The sequence below is a fragment of the Quercus robur genome, chromosome 5, assembly GCF_932294415.1.
Source record: "Quercus robur chromosome 5, dhQueRobu3.1, whole genome shotgun sequence".
Lineage (NCBI taxonomy): Eukaryota > Viridiplantae > Streptophyta > Magnoliopsida > Fagales > Fagaceae > Quercus > Quercus robur.
The window spans coordinates 30,365,765-30,388,603 of NC_065538.1; the positions used below are offsets into that span (position 1 = coordinate 30,365,765).

At 40.4% G+C, this 22,839-nt stretch overlaps 1 protein-coding gene across 8 annotated transcripts in view; it reads left to right on the forward strand.

Moving 5' to 3' along the window:
• Positions 1 to 22,839, forward strand: part of LOC126725753 (serine/threonine-protein phosphatase 7 long form homolog) — a 45,153-nt gene that overhangs the window by 3,567 nt on the left and 18,747 nt on the right. For 3 of the 8 annotated variants that reach the window (XM_050430657.1, XM_050430652.1, XM_050430654.1), the window contains exons 2-9: positions 1,294 to 1,405; positions 1,529 to 2,292; positions 2,389 to 2,479; positions 16,711 to 16,831; positions 16,962 to 17,026; positions 17,149 to 17,262; positions 17,740 to 17,814; positions 19,456 to 19,494. In XM_050430657.1, the coding sequence (XP_050286614.1) occupies positions 1,295 to 1,405; positions 1,529 to 2,292; positions 2,389 to 2,479; positions 16,711 to 16,831; positions 16,962 to 17,026; positions 17,149 to 17,262; positions 17,740 to 17,814; positions 19,456 to 19,494 (1,380 nt within the window). In that variant the 5' untranslated portion in view covers position 1,294. Of the gene's footprint in view, positions 1 to 1,293; positions 1,406 to 1,528; positions 2,293 to 2,388; positions 2,480 to 2,649; positions 2,957 to 11,495; positions 12,311 to 12,411; positions 16,832 to 16,945; positions 17,028 to 17,148; positions 17,263 to 17,739; positions 17,815 to 19,455; positions 19,495 to 22,839 lie in introns of those variants that run through there. The other 5 variants (XM_050430648.1, XM_050430651.1, XM_050430650.1 and 2 more) reach the window with 4 other exon arrangements.

Here is a 22,839-nt window from a genome sequence, read left to right on the forward strand (position 1 = left end):
GATGAAATCGTAGCAAAGCCTTATAATCATCCCTTCTAATGATCATGATACATTGTGTGAATGGATTGACAGGCTCTGCTGTGATTTACAATTGTTCCAACAGCTACAATGCATCATCCTGAATGGAACAATCCAAGAAAATTAAAGTATGACCATACCATAGGATTAGTTTGAGGTTTTTATGAAATGATATTTTTCCAAAGAAGTAGTCAAAAACAGAAAAGAGAAATAGTGACAAATAATTTACTTTCCATTTGGAATAAGCAGCTAGGTTGTGGTATATACTGATCAAGAAATGGCTGATAACATCATGTTCATAGAGCTCATTACATTCAACATATTTGAAAGATGCTTGCTACATTTCAGTTTCAAAGGTCTAAATCAATAATCACCATCGCTATCAAAAGTTAACATTCACAAAATTTCCACCCTATTAATAAAAGACCATAGACACTTGGCTATTGCGTTTATTTAAAAAAATAAATAAAAATTCATATGGTTATACTTACTGTATTCACAAGAAAATTGATCTTGTCATTTCTCGAAACGTTCTCCCCAATTTGACGCCCTTGTACAACTCCAGCATTCTGATCTGGAAACTGACTCTTAGCTGGGCTGTCATATTCATCGTAGAACATCACAAGTCATTGAGACAAACCATTAATCAAATCCCTTAGATTCTCATAAAAGCAAAATTACAAATATCCTATGAAATGACCCAAATTTTTTGTCCCAAAGCAATCTTTTTTATTTCCTGAATGAGTAACCTTTAATTAATTAATTAATTAATTTATAATATCTTTAATTGTATTATGTAGGAAAGTATCATTTGTAATGCATGACTGTTTGGTGGCAACCAATGTAGAGACTGAAAGGAGTTAGGAAATGCACAAAAGAAAGAATAATGTTAAAAAATATAATCTTATTTACTTACGAAAATAAGTTTAGAACAGGAATGTAGAAGGCCTACAAATTTTATGTTAAGGGCCATTCTCTTGCATGGTCAGTTGGTCACATTTTGCTGATGCTCTTAAAGCTTGAATGTTTCTGTAACTCTTTCTTTTTCACTTCAAATTTATGATTCCAACAAGTGTAAACTTTTATTTACCTATATGTTCTTATCTAGTTTGTATGCACTTGTAATGTTTAACTGTCATTTGAATCTTCTATATATATATATATATATATATAATTTTGAAGGTGATGGAATGAAAATATATGAACTCTTATCAGACATTGGCACAGAGAAATTGGGGTTTTCATAACCTTTTTAATTGTCTATACTCTTTGCAGTATGGAGCCTCGGATCGATGAGGAGCTAAAGATCTTGCACCTCGGTCTGCTTCAGAGGTCATTGTTGACGCGACAACCATATCATCGATCAGAGGCCATTTGGAATGGCGAGGTGAAATTTATAGTTCTAACAACTGCTTTAATTTTTACGTTGTCTTTGACTTTTAGTTAGCAAGTTCTCTCAAAGCTGTATTTCTAGTTCTAACAACCGTTATAATTTTTATTGATTTTGTAGGAGCCGGGTCCACTTATGTGCCGTAGTCGCACTAAGGAGATGGCAAACGTTCAGATGCAAGATAATCGGGTGATTGACATTATCAAATTGCTAAGGCTGGAAGGATTGTTTAGAGTCACTTCCAGAGAGATAGATCATTGCCTAATAACGGCCCTAGTTGAGCGATCGCGGCCAGAGACTCATACGTTCCATCTTCCACATGGTGAGATGTCAATCATCCTACAAGATGTGGAGGTGATTTTCGGACTTCCTATAGACGGTGAGGTCTTGGTTGGGCTGACTACTGTGGAGGATGGGGATTGGAGTCAAGTGTGTGGGGAGTTGCTTGGTTTTACTCCGCCGAATGACAATAAAACTTTGGTGGGGCAAAGAATTCTCATCAGCCGACTTGTTGAGGCCATTGCAACGCCACTGCCTCATGACGCAACGGAGATTCAGATACACCAGTATGCCCGGTGCTATATTTTAGCGCTAGTAGAGGATAAACTTTTCATGGACAAGTCAGGAGATAGGGTGCATCTGATGTTCCTGGACTTCATGCGTAACCTTCGTGATCCGCGACAGTATAGTTGGGGTAGTGGTTGCCTGGCCTGGTTGTACAGGGAGTTGTGTCGGGCAAGCGAGAAAGGGGCATCGCAGATTGGTGGGGCGTGCACCTTGGTCCAGTATTGGGCATGGGTAAGGTTGCCATTCTTATGCTCGAGGATAGAGCCCCCACTTGGATGTGATTATGGCCTATGGCCATATGCTCCACTTGCATTTAAGTAAGTCTTTTCCTAATATTTAGTGTGTTATGCAATGTACTCTTCTTAATAACTAAATTGTATTATCGTTCTTATGTTATTCGCTCGTAATTGTAGGTGGGTGCGGGTGCCAAGCTCGAAGAGTAGGCCATCCAACATGGCCTTGGTCCATTATCGCGAGCAATTAGTGACAATGCAGCTAGACCAGGTAATAATATTAAAAAATTCGATTTGCTTATGATAATTTCCCTTAAGAATATGATTGCTTCATCCTTTAACATATCTTTTGTTAAAATTTTGTTTTTCCCTTTATCTATGTATTCTCTCTTGTTTCACATTTTAAGATGCTATGATAATTGTTTTTTGTTTCTATTGGAGATTGTGTGGCAGCCATACGAGGCAGACTTCGGCTACCTTCTTGAGTTCTGCGTTGTAGGGAGGGATACGTGGACAGCAAGGGTGCCGCTTGTGTGTTTTTGCATAGTAGAGAGACACCACCCAGACCGTGTCCTTCGACAGTTTGGGTTGGCGCAGCAGCAGCCTGACGATGTTGTCTACGATGATAGACTGCATAAAATAGACTTACATGGGAAGGTGAAAAAGAATTGGAGGGAGGAGCATGGACTGTATATCATTTCATGGGAAATGAGACGACAACAAGTTTGTCATGCACCTCCTCAGATTGGTGAGATGCCCCACGATCATGCCTATTACATCTGGTACCGTCCGGTCACTCGAAAGTATGTCGACCACAATAACGCTAAATTAGATATAATGGTAATGCGTTCTGAAAGTTCAATTATGTGTATAAACACCCTTGAACGTTTAGACCCCTAAATTACAACTTAACCAATTCAAGCATTATGTCAAACAACTAGTGTGCGGAAACTTAACATAAGCTATAATATGGAATTGGTAAAAACTATCTAAGCCAAATTAAAACACAATCCACAGCAGATAATAAAAAGGCAAAGATAGAGAGAAAGGAAGATGCAAACACAAAGACAACACGCAATGTGTTATCGAAGAGGAAACCGAAGCCCTCGGCGTAAAACCTCTCTGCCGCACTCCAAGCGGTAAACAATCCACTAGAAAATACAGTTGGAATACAAGGACAGCAATAGACTCTCCAAGCCTAATCTACCCAGTGCACCTAAGCCCTCCAAGTTTCTTGCTCCAACGAGGTTGCGCCAAACCTTTTTCTTTTCTAGCTTCCCGGATTCTGCTACTAGACCGTAGCATCAACCAATGAAGATTGGTTCCTTCCTAACTGCTTCCCAGAAATCTAAACAGCTCTCTCACAGTAATGATAATGGTGAGAACCAGATTTAGTATAATGCCTCTCAAGGATTTGATAATGGAAAGGAAGAAAGTTGAGGAATTTGAAGAGACTCTAATGTATAGATTGTGGGTGAATCAATCTTGTTTTTCTTTAGGGTTTCTCTCTCAAAATTCTCTCTGGAAACTCTCTTACAATCGTGGGTAAAAGGGGTATTTATATTGGAGTGTGAGAGGAATGTGAAACGTCAGGTTTTACAAAACAGGGGTGTCTCGCGGCTTGACCTCGCAGCTTGACTAAGTCGCGAGATCCAGTCGCGAGATAACCGTATGGCTAGTTGTCCTGTTTTGTCCTGTAGTTCTCCAGCTTGCATGACTGTTCACCTTCCAGCATGCTTGGCACGTGTGCTGCGTCTGGCGGCTTGCAGCCGCGAGTCACCCGCGAGGCCAAGCCGCGAGTCTCTGTTTTCTTGCACACTCTTGAGCAAACTTCACTCTATCTCACTCACTACCCTTACATCAAATCCACCTAAATACAGGGTTACTAAATGCTGAAATACAAGCAAATTTGGTACGGAATAAAACCAATTAGATGGTTGAATAAATTCAACCTTACAATCTCCCCCTTTGGCTATTCCGTGACAAAACCCTAAAACAGACTCTAGACTTAACATGTGAGTTGGGAACAGTTGAACAAAACTCACTCACACCTAACTCTAGAAGCTGTGAAGCACTTGAATCATATGAACATAATACTCCTGAAACACAACAATACACCATGATCATTGTAAGCAGAAAATCATAAAATGCATATGAAACAGGCAATATGTGATCAAGCAAAGATGGAGTTAAGAAACAAACCATGGCTTGATCAACCAAGTGAACACCACAAGGTAGTGATCACAGTGCTCATTTACACTTGGAATGAACACAAGGACATACAAGTTAACAAGCCCAAGGCAAGATACTTGTATGCTCAACACTCAACCAATGCATAATACACAAGGTATATGCATCTAGGAACAATCCTATAAGGGCACAAGAGTGACAGTACATAAATCAAAATGCAAGACATTTAGATTAAAGTACTGATTTCAACATAGCAAAAAGACTGCATTAAGCAAGGTACATACCATAAAGCCTACAAACTATGCATAAAACATTAACCCTAAAAGCTTACAAAAGTACATGGGTACAAATAATAAAATATCCTGAATAACATCATCAAAATATATAAAAGATTAAACCAAGAGTATAGGTTAAGAGTTAGAAACAACTATACACCAAAACCACAGTGTATCTAACCCATATAAACACTAAAAGTCCAACAAAAGTAAACCTATAAGTTTAGAGGATAAGACTTAAAACAAAAGTATGTCAAAAGTATGTGTGTACTCCCCCTATCACTATGCACACTTCCTTTGAACTTTCTCCCCCTTACTGAATGCTTTATCTCCCCCTTTTTGGCACGAATAGCTAAAGGCTGTCGTCCAACTTTCGTTGAATAGCGTCTAGCTGATTCTCCATAGTCTCGAGACGCATTTGGACATGGTTGTTTGTGGAGTAGAGAATTGTCACAATCTCATCAATGCGTTTCTGAATATGCTCAAGTAAACTGCCTATTCTATCAGAATGAGGAGCAGTCTGTGCTTGCGGAATACTAGCTTGTGAAGCTTCAGGAACAGCACGTGAAGTAGATGTGGTATGTGCAGGTGTCTCTGACTCAGGGGCAGATAGAGTAACCGGAGAGATGTGAGCACTCCTTGGTGTTTTAGAGGAGTGACTTCTACTAGCTTGAAGAGTGAACATGGAAATAGGACGCTGACGGGTCAACATTTTTCCATCTGTAGGAGGAATAATGCCTTCACGAAGAATGAGCTTCATTATGAGACTGCAAAATGGAATGATTCCTCGAGCTGCAGTTCGAACCGTGGTCTTCCTCAAGGTGTAATAGATGTGAGCACATATATCAATGGGGGCTCCTGTAATAAGATCACAAAGGAATAGAGCTCTCCCAAGATTGATGAATGTAGTGTTGGATAGTGGGTAGAGATTGGTGAACATGATCAACTTCAGTGTGGTCAACTCTGGTGCAAACTTTGCGGTGCTGATGGATGTTCCTGTATTGGATACTTCATGATCGGATCCTAGGATCTGTAGAATTTCTTCAACCTCTGGAGTTCGATCATCGTAAGGAGTTAGATCCACATTCTGAGGTCTGGTGATGCCGAGAAGATCTGCGATGGAGTTTGGGGAAATGCCAAACTCTTTTCCTCTGACCCAGAAAATGAGTTTAACTCCAAGATCAGTTGCATTGGAGAAGCATTTTTTGACCAGCTCATCCATTGGATCATTAAAGTTCCCGAACAAGTTTGCCCAATCCCGTTTTTCAAAGATTCGAGGGATAAAAGTGGTTCCTAAGGTATTAAACTCCACCACTCGTTCCACTATAGGGGTTGACTTGTCAAAAATGTTTGAGTAGACGTGTGAGGTAAGCGGAGTTCTGAACCTATCCTCATTGGGGTCTTGAGATGCCTGTGATGATAGTTGAATCCTTTTAGCAACTGGTGTTGCTGGATCGTCAGCAACAATGTCTTTACCCCTGGAAGATCGACGAGACATCTGCAAGAGAACAGGCCTACAGCAAAGAACCAACAACAGTACCACACAAGATAAATGTCAACATGATTCAGTGCTAATAGAAGTAAAAAATTTCAATACATGAATACAAACTGAAGATAGTGCAGACCCAACCAAACTTCCAACAATACTAAGGAGCACAAAATGACAGGTGCAGCAAAATGGTGATAGCGCACAAAGGCATAGAGAGACAAAAACTAACAGAACTGTCAATGAGACAGTTTACCATGACCATGATATGCAAACAAATACAGCATTCGAACATTAAGAACAGATATCATAAAACATCCCACAAAAGATATGAACATGGAAATTTTTTTTTTTCAAAATGAAGTAACAGAGCACCCAAACTAGAGCACATGGTTGAGAGACACACATTATGTTAACATAAAAGCACAGTAAACCAATGCCGAAAACCAACATCAACACTCAAGCAAGTGAAATGAGCAAGTCATATAAATACCAAACCCATTTAACAAAAGATTTTCAGAATCAACAACAGGCAAAACACAGAACAATGAAAGGGAACAATGTGACCACTCAACATGAAAATGGATGATATCAACAACAAACATAACAAGTCATACCCATTACACAAAGAGAGGAATGATTCGAACACAATATCAATCCAAATGGTAAGCAAAACATCCATGAAATAGGGAAAATGAGATGAGGAAAAACAAGACCCATACCTGTGACTTGAAGAATTTGAGCAGAAAATATGCAACAATGGAGATTGGAAATGGGAGCACGGAGTGTTTGGGAAGGAGAAGATGAACAGTCACAAAAGTTTGAGGGAAAACTGAAAAAGATTTAAAAACTGCCCATATTTTTGCCAAACACGCGTTTTTCGCGACTTGATTGAGTCGCCATAGAGTCGCTAGTTCAAGCCGCCAAAACACTCGAGGACAAAAATTTGAAAAATTTTTCTAAGTGTTTTTCGCGACTAGAAGGTCTACCCGCGAGTGAGTCGCGAGCTGAGCCGCGAAAATTTCTGAGTAGCCCTCGCGACTGGACCTTCCACTTGCGAACAAGTCGCCAAAAATGACCCGCGAAGACGCGACTGAGGCACACGACTTGACATACCCGCGACTGAGCTGCCAAAACAGGGCAAAACTGGATTTTTGAAATTTTCAGATTTTTCAAACAAAATTCTTTCCAAAAACACCTAAAACACTCAAAAATCTTTTTGTGCTTGAATTAATAAAGATTGAGCATGTGAAAACACATTTCATCAAGTACAATCACACAAATGAATATGGCATTTGTTGAACATAAACTTGTGTGTTGTGTGTGGGTATCAACAATGAGATAGTCCTTAGTCTAATGTGAAGCTTCAATGATCAATTCAACCAAGACATACACAATTAGCACTAGATCATGTGACCCATCTCAATTATAGAAATATGTATATATGACCTCCCACAAAACTTGATAACATAACTTGGAGCTTTACATTTGACTCCACTTTTAATCATAACATTTGATCTTTTTGATCTTTTGAGGCAATCACCTCTCATTGTGAGAGTGATATTTGATATTTCACTTTAATGAACAAGCCTTTGGCTTTTTGAATAAACATTTTCTTTAATATAAGGTCGCTTATCCTTTTTCCTAGTCGAATACTAGAATGTGCGACAGGCTTTTGCAGCTCAATATCTCTTTTCATTTGGAGATTTACATTTGGTGAGCTCTTTTTAGCAAAACAAGTTTTGAGACAAAAACTCAACAATGTCAATCAAACTTTTTGATTTTCTAATTTTTATGTGATTTTTGGATTTTTGACACTAGAAGAAAAAGATTGATAAAAAACGAAATAAATTAAAAGTATGCACAAGTAAACAAGCTAACACCCAACAACAAAAATACCAAGCAAACAAACAAATATCGTCGCAAAGCATAGGAAGTATTAATGCATGGATATGTTGTAATGCTTATGCATGAGTACCCTTTTTCACCCACACGTCACTTGCGTTTGGGGTGATTTCCTTATAGGATTGGGTACGGGAGTTAGGGCTTTCAAACCTTCGTGAGAAGCTTTCCAAGCAATTGGTGAATGCACCAATCATCTTCATCACGTTCATCATTCCGGGATCACCATTCTGATCTCTAGATTGTTCACCTGCCCAATTTCTTCTATCATTTCTAGGTCCTCCTGACCTTTGAGGAGTTGCACTATTCTTTGCTCTCAGCTTTTGGCAATTTGGTCGAGTATGCCCTTGAAGTCCGCAATAATAACACATATAAGTTGCTCTAGGACCTCTTTGTGGTCGTGGGCGTGACTTGGCACGAGATTCAGACCTGCCCACAGATTAATTACGGGAATTCAACAACCGTTGGTTCACCACATTCTTCTTCTCCTCCATCTTGAGCTTCTCATTAGTAAGGTCAACTACAACTGGGTCTTTGGCCTTTACAAACTTCACTTCTTCAGTGACATTTCCAGATGAGCTACTTCCTCCGGTATATCCCAATCCGGATTTATCTGAAAAGCTCTTTTGAGATGAAATAACATCATCTAGCTTCTTGGTGGTGACCTTCTCTATTTTAGCATTTGCTTGCACAACCTCATGCTCAAGAAATCTCACTTTTGTGTAAGCTTCGGACAGCTCACCATTCAGTGTTTTTATCTCACATTTGGCCTCCCTATATCGGATTAGGAGACTTTTGTAGTCCTCCTTTGCCTTCTTCATTTTTCTCACAGCAGCCTTGGCCACCCTTGTGTACTCACCCGACTTCTCCAATAGTGAGTTATAATTCTCTTGAAGATTTGCTGTGCTTTCATCTTCTTCAGCATCTGATTCTTCAACAATTCCCAGTGATTCATCATCACTATGTTCTCCAAGGTCTCGTACAAGCAGATTCAACTCATCTGAAGACTCAACATGAGCAATAGTCATAAAAGCTGAATAGTTCCCCTCTCCATCACAGCTTTCTTCAGATTCTGAGTCAGATGAATCCGAGTCACTCAATGTTGTGGCATACACTTTGCCTTTCGATTTCAGATAATTCGGACATTCCTTCTTAAAGTGTCCATACCCGTTACATTCGAAGCAAGTGACACCTTGTGTAGGTTGGGATTCTTTTCCATCTTTCTTTTTGAATTCCCTTTTCTCCCTTCCAGAACTTTGGAATTTTCTTTTATCATCAAATTTGCCATTATTTTTGAATTTCAAGAACTTTCTGAAATTTTTGACAAGGTATGCAACATCTTTGTCAACCACATCTTCTCCCGATGAGTCTTAATCTTCCACCTTCTCATTAATGGTCTTAAAAGCAAGAGATTTACTCTTCCGTTGATTGGGCAGCGACATCTCATAAGTCTGAAGAGAACTAACCAGCTCCTGGACTTTGATGTCATCAAGGTCCTTGCTCTCTTCAATCGCCATCACTTTAGCACGAAAACTTTCCGGTAATGATCGAAGGATCTTCCTTACAATTTTTGAATCCTCCGTTTTCTCCCCCAAGTTGAACTTGCTGACAACCACCTCATTTAGCTTCCCATAGAAAGAGTCAAAAGACTCATCCTCACTCATTTTGAGCTTCTCAAACCGAGTGGTCAGTATTTGCAACTTGGTGTCTTTCACTTTCTTCGTGCCTTCATAGGTGGTTTCCAAAATCTCCCATGCTTCTTTGGCAACGGTAATGTGAGAAATCCTGTGAAATTCATCTGGAGACATACCACAGAAAATAGCATTGAGTGCTTTACTGTTAGCATTAGATGCAGCAAATGCTGCCTTATCCCAAGTGGATTTGGCTGCCTCAGGTCTGGTCCAACCAATCTCAACAGCATCCCAAACGGATTCATCAATTGAACACAGAAAAGCTCTCATGCGAACCTTCCAAAAAGCATAATTACTACCATCAAAATATGGAGGTGCATTTAGGGATTGAGACCGATCCATCTCAAAAGGGAGTTAAGGATCACACAATGGTAATGAAACCAATAACAGTGTACCCGCTCTGATACCAATTGAAAGTTCAATTATGTGTATAAACACCCTTGAACGTTTAGACCCCCAAATTACAACTTAACCAATTCAAGCATTATGTCAAACAACTAGTGTGCGGAAACTTAACATAAACTATAATATGGAATTGGTAAAATCTATCTAAGCCAAATTAAAACACAATCCACAGCAGATAATAAAAATGCAAAGATAGAGAGAAAGGAAGCTGCAAACACAAAGACAACACGCGATGTGTTATCGAAGAGGAAACCGAAGCCCTCGGCGTAAAACCTCTCCACCGCCCTCCAAGCGGTAAACAATCCACTAGAAAATACAATTGGGATACAAGGACAGCAATAGACCCTCCAAGCCTAATCTACCCAGTGCACCTAAGCTCTCTAAGCTTCTTGCTCCAACGAGGTTGCGCCGAACCTTTTTCTTTTCTAGCTTCCTGGATTCCGCTACTAGACCGTAGCATCAACCAATGAAGATTGATTCCTTCCTAATTGCTTTCCAGAAATCCAAACAGCTCTCTCACAGTAATAATAATGGTGAGAACCAGGTTTGGTATAATGCCTCTCAAGGATTTGACAATGGAGAGGAAGAGAGTTGAGGAATTTGAAGAGACTCTAATGTATAGATTGTGGGTGAATCAATCTTGTTTTTCTTTAGGGTTTCTCTCTCAAAATTCTCTCTGGAAGCTCTCTTACAATTGTGGGTAAAAGGGATATTTATACTGGAGTGTGAGAGGAATGTGAAACGTCAGGTTTTACAAAACAGGGGTGTCTCGCGGCTTGACCTCGCGGCTTGACTAAGTCGCGAGATAACCGTATGGCCAGTTGTCGTGTTTTGTCCTGTAGTGCTCCAGCTTGTATGACTGTTCACCTTCCAGCATGCTTGGCACGTGTGCTGCGTCTAGCGGCTTGCAGCCGCGAGTCTCTGTTTTCTTGCACACTCTTGAGCAAACTTCACTCTATCTCACTCACTACCCTTACATCAAACCCACCTAAATACAGGGTTACTAAATGCTGAAATACAAGCAAATTTGGCACGGAATAAAGCCAATTAGATGGTTGAATAAATTCAACCTTACACGTTCTAATTAGATTTTATTGTCTATTTCGTTTTACTTGAGTACATGTATGAACGTAGAATCAATTTCTATGAATTTTTCAACAAATCTGGTTTGAGTTGACTGACATCCAATTAAAGAGTTTCTGTTACATATAGTATTCTAATAAAACTGTTAGTTTTTAGTTAAGTATTTGAGTAGATTAATAAGTACTATATTATCCATTCATTAATTGATACATAACTGTCTCAAATATGATTGTACTGGTTCTTTCTCCGTTTCAGATTCAAAGCCATTTGTGCTGTTGGAGATGCTTCCTGAAGGCAGCCAAGCTCACAACCATGTCCGGCGTGTCCTAAATAATGTGGCTGGCCTTGGTGGTGGTCCTGTAGCAAATGGGCAGGCAAACAATGGGCATGAGACTGAACCAACAGCTACTGCAACCCCAAGCACAAGCACAGCACCCGTAAGTACACGGACCCGTGGTCAGCGTGCTATTGCAAGCCCAAGCCCAAGCACAAGCACAAGTGTAGCTAGGGGCCGTGGTCGGCCTGCTACAACAAGCCCAAGCACAAGTGCAGCCAGGGGCCGTGGTATGCCTGCTACAGCAAGCCCAATCACAAGTGCAGCTAAGGGCTGTGGTCGGCGTGCAACAACCCTTTGGGTTGTAAGTAGTCCTGAGATGCCTGCACCCATCCCGCACTCATCTCCTCAGCCTGAGGTCCTACCACCCATCCCAGATGCATCTCTTTAGTCCGAGCTCCCTTCACCCAACCCACCTTTGCAGCCCAATTTTGATCTCAGTATTGATTAAAATTTGACCCCTCCTATACTCCCCGAGACACCCTCTTACCCACCCACCAGCTCTACTGCACCCACTCTTGGCCTCTACATAGAGCATTATTACCCACCTACCGCATCCTCATCTGACCCTCTAGGACCTCCGGTTGGAATTGACACTCTACAGCCACATACTGATGTACTGGACAAGCATTCCCCTCATCAGCCCTCACCCCCACGAGGTAGACCATAGCGCACTAGAAGAGCACCCATTTTTGGGATAGGTGGACACAAAATAGGACACCGAGGCAGCTCTATGGTATGATAACATTAATTAGAATGTAATAATATATTTTGTAGTTTACTTTATTCTTATCATTATACCGAATATTGATTGCATGCATCTAATGGAATTTGCAGCACGATGATGAGCCTAAGGATGATGCCCCGAAGCCTCCTCCCCTGCCCAAACATTGTTGGGAAAAATTCTATATTACTATGAATAAATTTTAGCAAGCACAGCGGAAGCACAACCACACAAAAACACAAAGATTTACGTGGAAACCCTTTCTCCTTGAAGGGAAAAACCACGGGATAAACTCCGAATAATTTCACTATATAAAATAGAGATTACAACACTTAGATACAACTTGAGTAAAAAAAAACTCTCTTTTTCTTTTTACTCACTGCTCTCTTCCTCACTGTGTATTTTCTCTTACTTTCTCTATTTTTCTCTTCTCTCTTGCTTGCTCTCACTCACGCAGTTCTTCAAGACTGCACTAGTCCTCACCACACTCTTGGGACTTCACTTCTTTTCTTCCTCTTTGGGACTTTACTTCTTCAGCCCCATCTTCACTGGCCGAATGGCCTCTCTATTTATTTCTTCATCTTTTCCTTCTTTTCTTCCTTTCACACTCTTCACATCCAGTCACAATAAATGGAAGCCAACTTATCTTGACTTTGCTTCAACCAATTTCTTTTCTTCAGCTCTTCCTTAGCCGAATCACCCTTGCCTTTTGCTTCTTTCTTTTCTTTCTTCCTTCCAACGTGTCTCACAAGTTTAATATCACATAATCATTTATGTGGCTTGACTTTTGTACATCCCTTCATAAATGTTGATAGGCTTTTGTACATAATTATAAAGGAAAAGATGAACCCAATTTCTTCTCTTTCGGACAAGCTCCTCCAGCAAGTTCAATTTGCTTTGTTGACTTCTTGCCAATTTTTCTACAAGCTCATTTAATGAGCTAAGACAAAGTGTGGTCTGGAACATTGTGCAGCGCACCCAACAATCTCCCCCTCCAGCCCACTACGGAGGAGATCTTCGATCCAACTCTTCAGTTAGAATTCATTTCGGCCAAGTCAACACCAGACTCAACCTTCTTCATTATCTTCACTAACACTGAGAAAATTTCATCAGAATTAATTCCTTTCATTCTCAAAGAATTTATTTCACTTTGAATATCCTTAATCCAATTTCTTGGCTCCCCCTGCTCAAGACCTTCACGATCTTTCACTTCATCATTCTTCCTTGCATCATGATATTTTTCATCAAATATCACTTTCTCATTAAATCACTTTCAGGTAGAGAGAATTTTACTCTCTTGGCTGCAACACTATTACTATCAACTCTCAACTGTTGAGTTTTTTCAAAAACTTTGGCTACATTGGACTTTTTCTTACAAGCCCTCACATGAGTCCTATACATACCACAACAAGCACGTCCTCTTGCAATAACCAATAATCCTTTAGAAAGTTTCCATCTTCCATTGCCAAGATGGTTACTATAACTCGCTCGATCCAAAGCCAAAGTAGACAACACATTCATCCTTAAATCTGGAACATGCCGCACATCCTTCAATATCAACGTGCAACCAACATTTGTCTTGATGCACACATCACCAATTCCCACAATTTTTGAATAACTGGAGTTACCCATCTTCACAACATCAAAGTCACCTGCTTTGTTTGTGGTGAACAACCTTTTTGTGGGGATAACATGGTGGGAAGCTGCTGAATCAACAACCCACTCAACATCATTCTTAGCAACATGCTCACACTTTTGCTCTTCAAGAGAAAGCATCAGAACATCCTCATGAAACACAACTGCTGCAGTATTCTTCTCATCATCATTCTTTTCATCTTTTTCTTCAGTTTGTTCTTTATTCCAATGCCAGCAGTTTCTTTTTATGTGATCCTTTTTCCCACAATGGAAACATTCTCTCATTTCCTTAAATTGAGATCTACCTTTTGACTGTGACCTATCATTGGATTTGGCCCGATCATCAAGCCCTCTGCTTCTATTTCTGCCCCTGTTTTCCATAACAAGAGCTTGATCTTGTGCATTGTTTAAGCCAGCATCTCTTTTGCGAACCTCCTCACTTAGAATCAAATCTCGAATATCATCATATTTGAGTTTACTCTTCCCTGCAGAATTGCTCACTGCCATTCTCATGGCCTCCCAACTGTTTGGCAAAGAAGCCAAAACAATTAATGCATGGATCTCATCGTCAAAATCAATCTCTATAGAGGACAATTGATTTGTGATGGTGTTAAACTCATTCAGATGCTGAGCCACAGGAGTACCATCCACCATCTTCAGATTAAATAACTTTTTCATCAGATGCACCTTATTGTTAGCCGAAGGCTTTTCATACATGCTAGACAAAGCCTTCATAAGATCCATTGTGGTCTTTTCCTTCATAACGTTGTGTGCAACTGATCTTGTTAGAGTTAATCGTATAACTCCTAGCACCTGTCTATCAAGAAGACTCCGTTCTTCTTCTTCCATACTATCTGGTTTCCTTCCCGAAAGAGGAAGATGTAATTTCTTCCCATACAAATAATCTTCGATCTGCATCTTCCAATAGCCAAAGTCTGTGCCGTCAAACTTCTCGATTCTTGACGTCTTTCCTTCTTCTTCGGCCATTGCTCCCAGTCGAACCTACGCTCTGATACCACTTGTTGGGAAAAATTCTATATTACTGTGAATAAATTTTAGGAAGCACAGCGGAAGCACAACCACACAAAAACACAAAGATTTACGTGGAGACCCTTTCTCTTTGAAGGGAAAAACCACGGGACAAATTCCGAATAATTTCACTATATAAAATAAAGATTACAACACTTAGAGATACAACTTGAGTAAAAAAACTCTCTTTTTCTTTTCACTCATTGCTCTCTTCCTCACTGTGTATTTTCTCTTACTCTCTCTATTTTTCTTTTCTCTCTTGCTTGCTCTCACTCACGCAGTTCTTCAAGACTGCACTAGTCCTTACCACACTCTTGGGACTTCACTTCTTTTCTTCCTCTTTGGGACTTTACTTCTTCAGCCCCATCTTCATTGGCCGAATGGCCTCTCTATTTATTTCTTCATCTTTTCCTTCTTTTCTTCCTTTCACACTTTTCACATCAAGTCACAATAAATGGAAGCCAACTTATCTTGACTTTGCTTCAACCAATTTCTTTTCTTTAGCTCTTAGTCGAATCACCCTTGCCTTTTGCTTCTTTCTTTTCTTTCTTCCTTCCAACGTGTCTCACAAGTTTAATATCACATAATCATTTATGTGGCTTGACTTTTGTACATCCCTTCATAAATGTTGATGGACTTTTGTACATAATTATAGAAGAAAAGATGAACCCAATTTCTTCTCTTTCGGACAAGCTCCTCCAGCAAGTTCAATTTGCTTTGTTGACTTCTTGCTGATTTTTCTACAAGCTCATTTAATGAGCTAAGACAAAGTGTGGGCTGGAACATTGTGCAGTGCACCCAACAAACATTACACGAGGGTTAAAAAACGCGAAATTGGTGAACCTTGAGTAAGTGCTAAAGTCATGGAATTGGACCATAATATCGACTTTTCAATATGCATTAGTGATAATACTTGGGATGTTTAATGTGTTTAGTCAAGACAAGTAAATCTTTAGCATTTTGTAGTTGGACGGAATAATATACTGGGGGTGATATTGGGGTTTGTGAGATTGATTGTTTTGAAGTAACACTGCATTTTCTAAAATTGGATTTCTATCTCAATTTTCATTAAAGAAATGAAAACTCAATACGTTCTATAGTGCCATATAATATAATGGGAAGTTGGGTAAGAAAACACATGGTGGAGTGGAGTTTTGGAATGAAAAGTATGGTTAGTTATGAGAGAGTCCAGAAGATCTTTGGTGTGGGCCTTTTACAATCTTATGAAGGACTGGTTTGAATTTCAAATTTGCCGCACTTATGCAGTTAACAACTTCTGATTGTTGGCCTGCCAACTAAGAAATAACATTCATTCATGTAGATGTCTAGGTGGAGCCACCAAAATTCTAGCGTATCCATATACCATTTGATCATATGAGATTATTATGTTAAGGGTTTCTAGAATATATGGAGCAAACTAATGCGGACTGGTTAACTGAATAATTTTACTTGTGTCCATAGCAGTAAGTGCTGTATAGAGTGTAATCAAAGCATTGGTGATTGCTTGGTGTATCTAAAAAATGATTAACTAAAGTAACGTTGAACCTTATGAAATTAAGAACAAATTTGTAATTAGTGAAGTGCCATGCCCTTTAGGTATTCTCGGTTTCTATTAACTTTTTGTTCGCTGAGTTTCCTTTTTGACTCAATGATCTCTCAGCGTTCTTTCTATGTTTTATTGTGTTTACCATTCTCTTTACTTAGCAAAAGAATTAATGGTGGTTGTGGTTCCAATGTTCTAATTTTAGGACAAGTCATCAGCACAACTTGATACAGTTGGTGCATTTCAGAAGCTGCCCATGGTGATGCCATCTGTTGATATACTTTATTCGGCACTGAAAAAGGCAAAAAGGGTTTCACCTACAAAGGGTACTTGTTGGGGGCAGTCTGTTTTTCTTCATCACTGACACATCTGATTGTACATGACATTGATAAATAGATGAAACTTGGTTTGTAAAACTTGCTGCTAACCTTGATTTTTAGTTTATTCATTTTGTAGGCATTCCCAATATTGCAAAGCGAGAGAGAAATAGAGGTACAAAACAACTTGATGCACTGATGAAAGTTTGTTCTTAACTTTATATGTATCATGTTATTCTATAGAACAAACTCATTTTCTATTTTCTGCTTCCTATATGGAATAACTGTTCAATTCTGACATCATAGCTTCTTGTTTTCATCTTCAGGAAATTGCAGTTCCCTTAAGGACGTATCTGGAGAATTTTCCAAAGAAGAAATACCTTCACCCGTATGAACGATCACTTATTGAATTGACTCTTGGTGATGGAAATTATGAAGAGGTAATTGTTATTAACTCATTGTCAACAGTTTATAAAAGCAACTTTGGGCAACTTTGGACCTTTGCAATGGGGTTTACCCACTGTAAACACCCATGGCTCTTCTGCCACTTTTGAAAGGATCAATGATGATGTTCCAGTAATAGATTTATTAAAATAACCATATATATATATATATATATGTGTGTGTATATGTGCATGCGTGCTGACTATAAATATAATCTAGTATAATAATAGTATTTTCCTTTTTTATTGAACAAGTAACATGGTGAGTGTAATTTCTTCTTGTTCTTGTTTTTTTTTTAGGCTGTTTTCTTTTTATGTGGAATCCTGGTCAGCTTTCTGACTATTTACAGTGCAGGAGAATTTAACTCTAAGACATTTGAGGCATTCACATTTGTCTATACCACTAGACATGTTGACTGTGTGTAAAATTCCTTTCTATATTTGTTGATTGCATATTTACTCATGGTTTGATAGGTGTTGGGAAAGGTTAATTCCCTGAGGAAGAATGTGGTATCTGTTGGAAAGAAACATGCTTCTCTCTGTGCCAAGGTTGGAATCTTCAATCAAATCTAAGTGCTGTTGTGTCACTTGTGGAGTATCCTTATTTTCTTATGTGGTCAAATATGGGTATTGCTAATATAAGATTCAATATTTGGGTTGCTTCAAGCCATGTTGAAACCAGTACTATTGAAAAAAAAGTTATTTATTTACCTTCTAGGGTAACTTAGGGGAATCCCATATTATGCTATAAATTGATTGTTGTCCTGCATGTTGTCCCTGATGATTACATAAGACATGCACTGAATTGTAGGTTCATATATAATTTTAACTTCATATGCATTCACACGATCTTTCAGGGGGAAAAAAAAAAAAAAAAGAATGCTATGATGGATCAGACCTCTAGCACAGTTGACAAATCTTTAACCAAAAAAAAAAAAATGACAAATCTTGGGGTTTGATCACAAATGGCATAGTAATTGTCTAAAATAGATATTAGTTACTTATAGAAGATGGAGGTTATAACTTGGTTTTGATGAAGTTGAAAGGAATGACTGAACCACAAGGGGGAACTTAAGTTGCTTGTTGGCGTTGAAACAAGAGTTTTTTGCTTCTTTCCAGGAAATGTAGTGCAGTTCCAGTGAATATATGCATTTGCATACCCTCTTATTCTTAAATAAATTCAATACTTATAGAGAACTAATTGCTTTGTAATTATATTTCTATTATATAATTGTCACATGTATTATAATTTTTTAAATGTTTATTTTTTTTGTTTACATGCATTTGGTGGGCCTTGAACCCACTATCTCACCTTCCACCTTACTTTTTAGAAGGGAAGGAGGTGCCATTTGAGCTAGCTCATCATCTGCACATGTTTTAAAAGTTTTAAATAGGAACTTAATAAATTTAGCAGTCAATCTCAACAACAGATGACTAATACAGTGGGAAATTGTTTTTCTTTAAAATAAGTAACAATAAACAACGTCCTCCATTTTTGTTTTGAAACGGTAGATTGTCTAGAGTTCCCAGATACCTTGTGCTTTTGTTAGTCTTACTTGTATCTTTACTTTGTTTTTGTTTCTTTGTTTGGCCATTTTCTTTGTATACTCCCTCCATGTACTAGGTTTGTGCCCCTTTATGTGCCGCTGAGTTGAATTTTTTTATTTCTCAAACAATGTTACTGCATACAACCTTACTAGTGTCAACCATGGTTTTTTGTTTTTGGGACTTTATGCAGCTATTAAGGAGTTTTGTACAAGAACAATGCTTCTTATCCCTTTGATTTAGTGTAGATATTGACTGCAGCTTTTGCCTGGGCTGTTATGAATTTAACAATAGTATTGTAGCAGACAGGACACAATAAGTATCTAAACAGCCTAAAAGGAAAGAAAAGCAAAAATGGCTTTACAATTACTATCTTAACTATTTCTTTCCTTGCCACTTTGTGTGAGAAAATTCAATTCTTTTATGCTCTCACAGAGGCAAGAACATTAAGTAATATTAATTTCCTAACTTCACTTCCATCAAGCTCAATCTATTATTATTGCTCAAACAATAATTTGAAGATGCCTGTCTATTTGTAAATTTCGTAGTACAAACTTTCCATGTTGTAATCATGGATATGGAATTTTTGTTCCTTCCGCATTTTTTCTGTTTGTTGCCTGTTAAACATGTTTGTGTCTTGTGCAGTCTTTAACGAAGCGAGAAGCAGAGGAAAGACTGAGTGAGGTGAGCTCTTGTCTCTATGCAGAATACATTTTCCGTTCACATCAATTGATGAGGATAAAAGATGAGCCTAGCCACACGGAACATAAAGCTGACGGATTTTTAGTACAATCCTTCGGACATAAGCAGACGATGTTGTTATGGCTGACGGTCATCAGTCAGCTGGCTCTAAGACTGACGGCACTACTAGACCGACGCCCAAAAAGCTGAAGGAAGTAAATTGAGCTGACGGACCAAACGTAGGTTTACTTGCTACCCACGTTACGTATAAGGAATTGTCTTGCTTCCCACACTAGATAATATTCAAGGGATTCCTATAAGGAAAAGATCCCGTAAAATATGCCCAAGAAGACTCCTATAAGGAAAAGACTTCTACTCCAAGGAAAAGAGGGGCAACCCTCGCTACTATAAAAACCCAAGCACCCTCACAAACCAAGGTACGCATAATTTACCCTCTCTAGCACTCTAGAGCAGTGAGAATAGTTCTGACTTAACCTTCGGAGGGTGTTTGGCCGGTACCACACCGGTACTCTCTGCTAGGTCCTTTCTTTTCGTTGTGCAGGTGCCATTTGTGACGCGCGAGGACCGTGTGACTCACTAGTGGTATTTTCGGCATCATCAGTTGGCGCTGTCTGTGGGAAATCGAAGAATTTGAGCCAGATTATCGCCTCCCGGACATAAGAGTCGCATGGTACTCACTCGCTCAATGGCCACCACCAACAACGCTCAGGAAGACAAGTTACCGAGATCTACTGCATTAGAAAGGTAGGTCCAGACTCTCATGACAGCAGTAGAACAACTCACAAAGCAAAACCACGACCTGGAGGAGCAGCTACGCCAAAGGGACGCAGGACCTAACCTTCAGGAGCAAAACTAGGAAGGTAACAGCGCCGAGCGAAGGGAGTAGGAGAGGCCTGAGGGCAGCAATGCCCCAAGCGATCGGAGCGGCAAAATGTAAGCCTTCCGTCTCTCATAGATTTCGCCCCACCACCTATCGTCGTAGAGATGCAGGCAATGAAGGAGCAAATGGAGGTCATGATGAATGCCCTCAAGGGACGGGTATCTTCTGATCTCGACGACTTGGTGAATAGAACCGACTCGCTATTCACCGCCACCGTCAACTCCTACCCCCTACTAAGTAAGTTCCGCATGCCACAGATAGACAGTTATGACGGGGTCAAGGACCCTCTGGACCACCTGGAAACCTTCAAGACCCTAATGCACCTTCAGGGAGTAGCAGACGCAATCATGTGTAGGGCCTTCCCTACAACGCTGAAGGGCGCAGCAAGAATTTGGTTCAGCCGACTGATACCAAACTCCATCAGCACCTTCAAAGAACTCAGTGCTCAATTTACCGCACACTTCATCGGAGGCCATCGGTACAAGAAGTCTACGGCTTGCTTGATGAGTATGAAGCAGCGAGAAGATGAAACTTTAAGAGCCCACATATCCCGCTTCAACAAGGAGGCACTCTCAATCGATGAAGCCAACGATAAGATACTTGTTGCGGCATTCACGAATGGCTTGAAGAAAGGTAAGTTTTTGTTCTCCCTATACAAAAACGACCCAAAGACTATGTTGGAAGTACTTTATCGTGCCACAAAGTATATGAACGCTGAAGACGCGCTGTTAGCTCTAGAAGAGAGGCTCAGGAAAAGAGAAAGGCAGGAAGACACTCGGCAAGACCAAGGCCGAAAGAAGGCAAGAACAGGAGACCGAAGGGACGAGAGGCGCCCTAAGCTCCTGGGGGGAAAATTCACGAGCTTCACTCCGTTGATAGCCCCGATAGATCAAGTCCTTATGCAAATCAAGGACGAGGAGGCTCTGACGTTCTCGGGAAGGCTGAAGATTGATCCCAACAAATGTTCCAGGGATAAGTATTGCCGTTTCCATCGCGACCATGGTCATGATACGGCTGATTGCTATGACCTCAAGCAGCAGATTGAGGCCCTTATTAGACAAGGAAAGCTGCATAAATTTGTTAGCAAGGAGAAAACGGATCCTCCCGCACAAAACCAACACCCCCGATGGGATAATGAGCGACCGAGGCCCCCGATTAGGGACATAAGGATGATCGTAGGAGGAACGGCTGTCGCCGGGTCATCCAAGAAAGCCCGCAAGACCTATCTTCAGATGGTACAAAATGTTCAGCTGACGGGAGTCGTGCCGAAGATAGCATGGAGAGAAGGCCCCATAATCGAATTCTCAGAAGAGGATGCGCGACGCCTTCACCATCCACATGACGATGCGCTCATCGTTAGCTTGCGGGTAGAAGACTACAACATGCACCGGGTGCTGGTCGACAATGGCAGTTCAGCAGATATTTTATACTACCAGCGTTCCAGCAGATAAGGATCGACAGGGAGCGATTGATCTCGACAAATGCCCCGCTCGTTGGCTTCGGAGGGAGCCGGGTATTCCCACTGGGTGCGGTCACATTATCCGTAATAGTGGGCGATTACCCTCAACAGATAGCCAGGGACGTGACATTCTTGGTAGTCGATTGCTCGTCTGCCTACAACGCTATTCTCGGGCGACCCACGCTCAATTCATGGAAAGCGGTAATTTCCACCTACCACCTGATGATAAAGTTCCCGACTGACTACGGAGTAAAGGAGCTGCGCGGAAGTCAGATGGCCGCGAGCGAATGCTACATAGCCATGATGGAAATGGAGGATCAGGTTCAGGCTTTAAGCATAGAAGAGCACCGGACGGTAACGGAGCCGGTTGAGAAGTTAGAAGAGATATCCCTTGACAGCTCCGATCCTGGCCGAACGACCAAAATTAGAATGCTCGCTAACCCCATGATCCGTCAGGAGCTCATAACCTTCCTCATATGCAATTGAGACGTATTCGCTTGGGGTCATGAAGATATGTCGGGAATAGATCCTTCAGTCATGGTGCACAGGTTGAATGTATCGCCCGCCTTTCCACCTATCCGACAAAAGAAGAGAGTGTTTGCCCCCGAGCGAGACCGAGCCATAGCAGAAGAAGTCCGAAAGCTACAGGAAGCGAGCTTCATTAGGAAAGTATATTATCCCGACTGGTTAGCAAACGTAGTGATGGCCAAAAAAGCGAATGGGAAATGGCGGATGTGTGTGGACTTCACCGACCTTAACAAGGCCTGCCCTAAGGATAGCTACCCCCTCCCGAGGGTCGATGTCCTAGTAGACTCAACGGGCCGACACCAGTTGCTGAGTTTCATGGACGCTTTCTCGGGGTACAACCAAATCCGAATGCACGAAACCGATCAGGAAAAAACGTCGTTCGTGACCAGCCAAGGCCTCTTCTGTTACAAGGTAATGCCCTTCGGCCTGAATAACGCAGGCGCCACATACCAAAGATTTA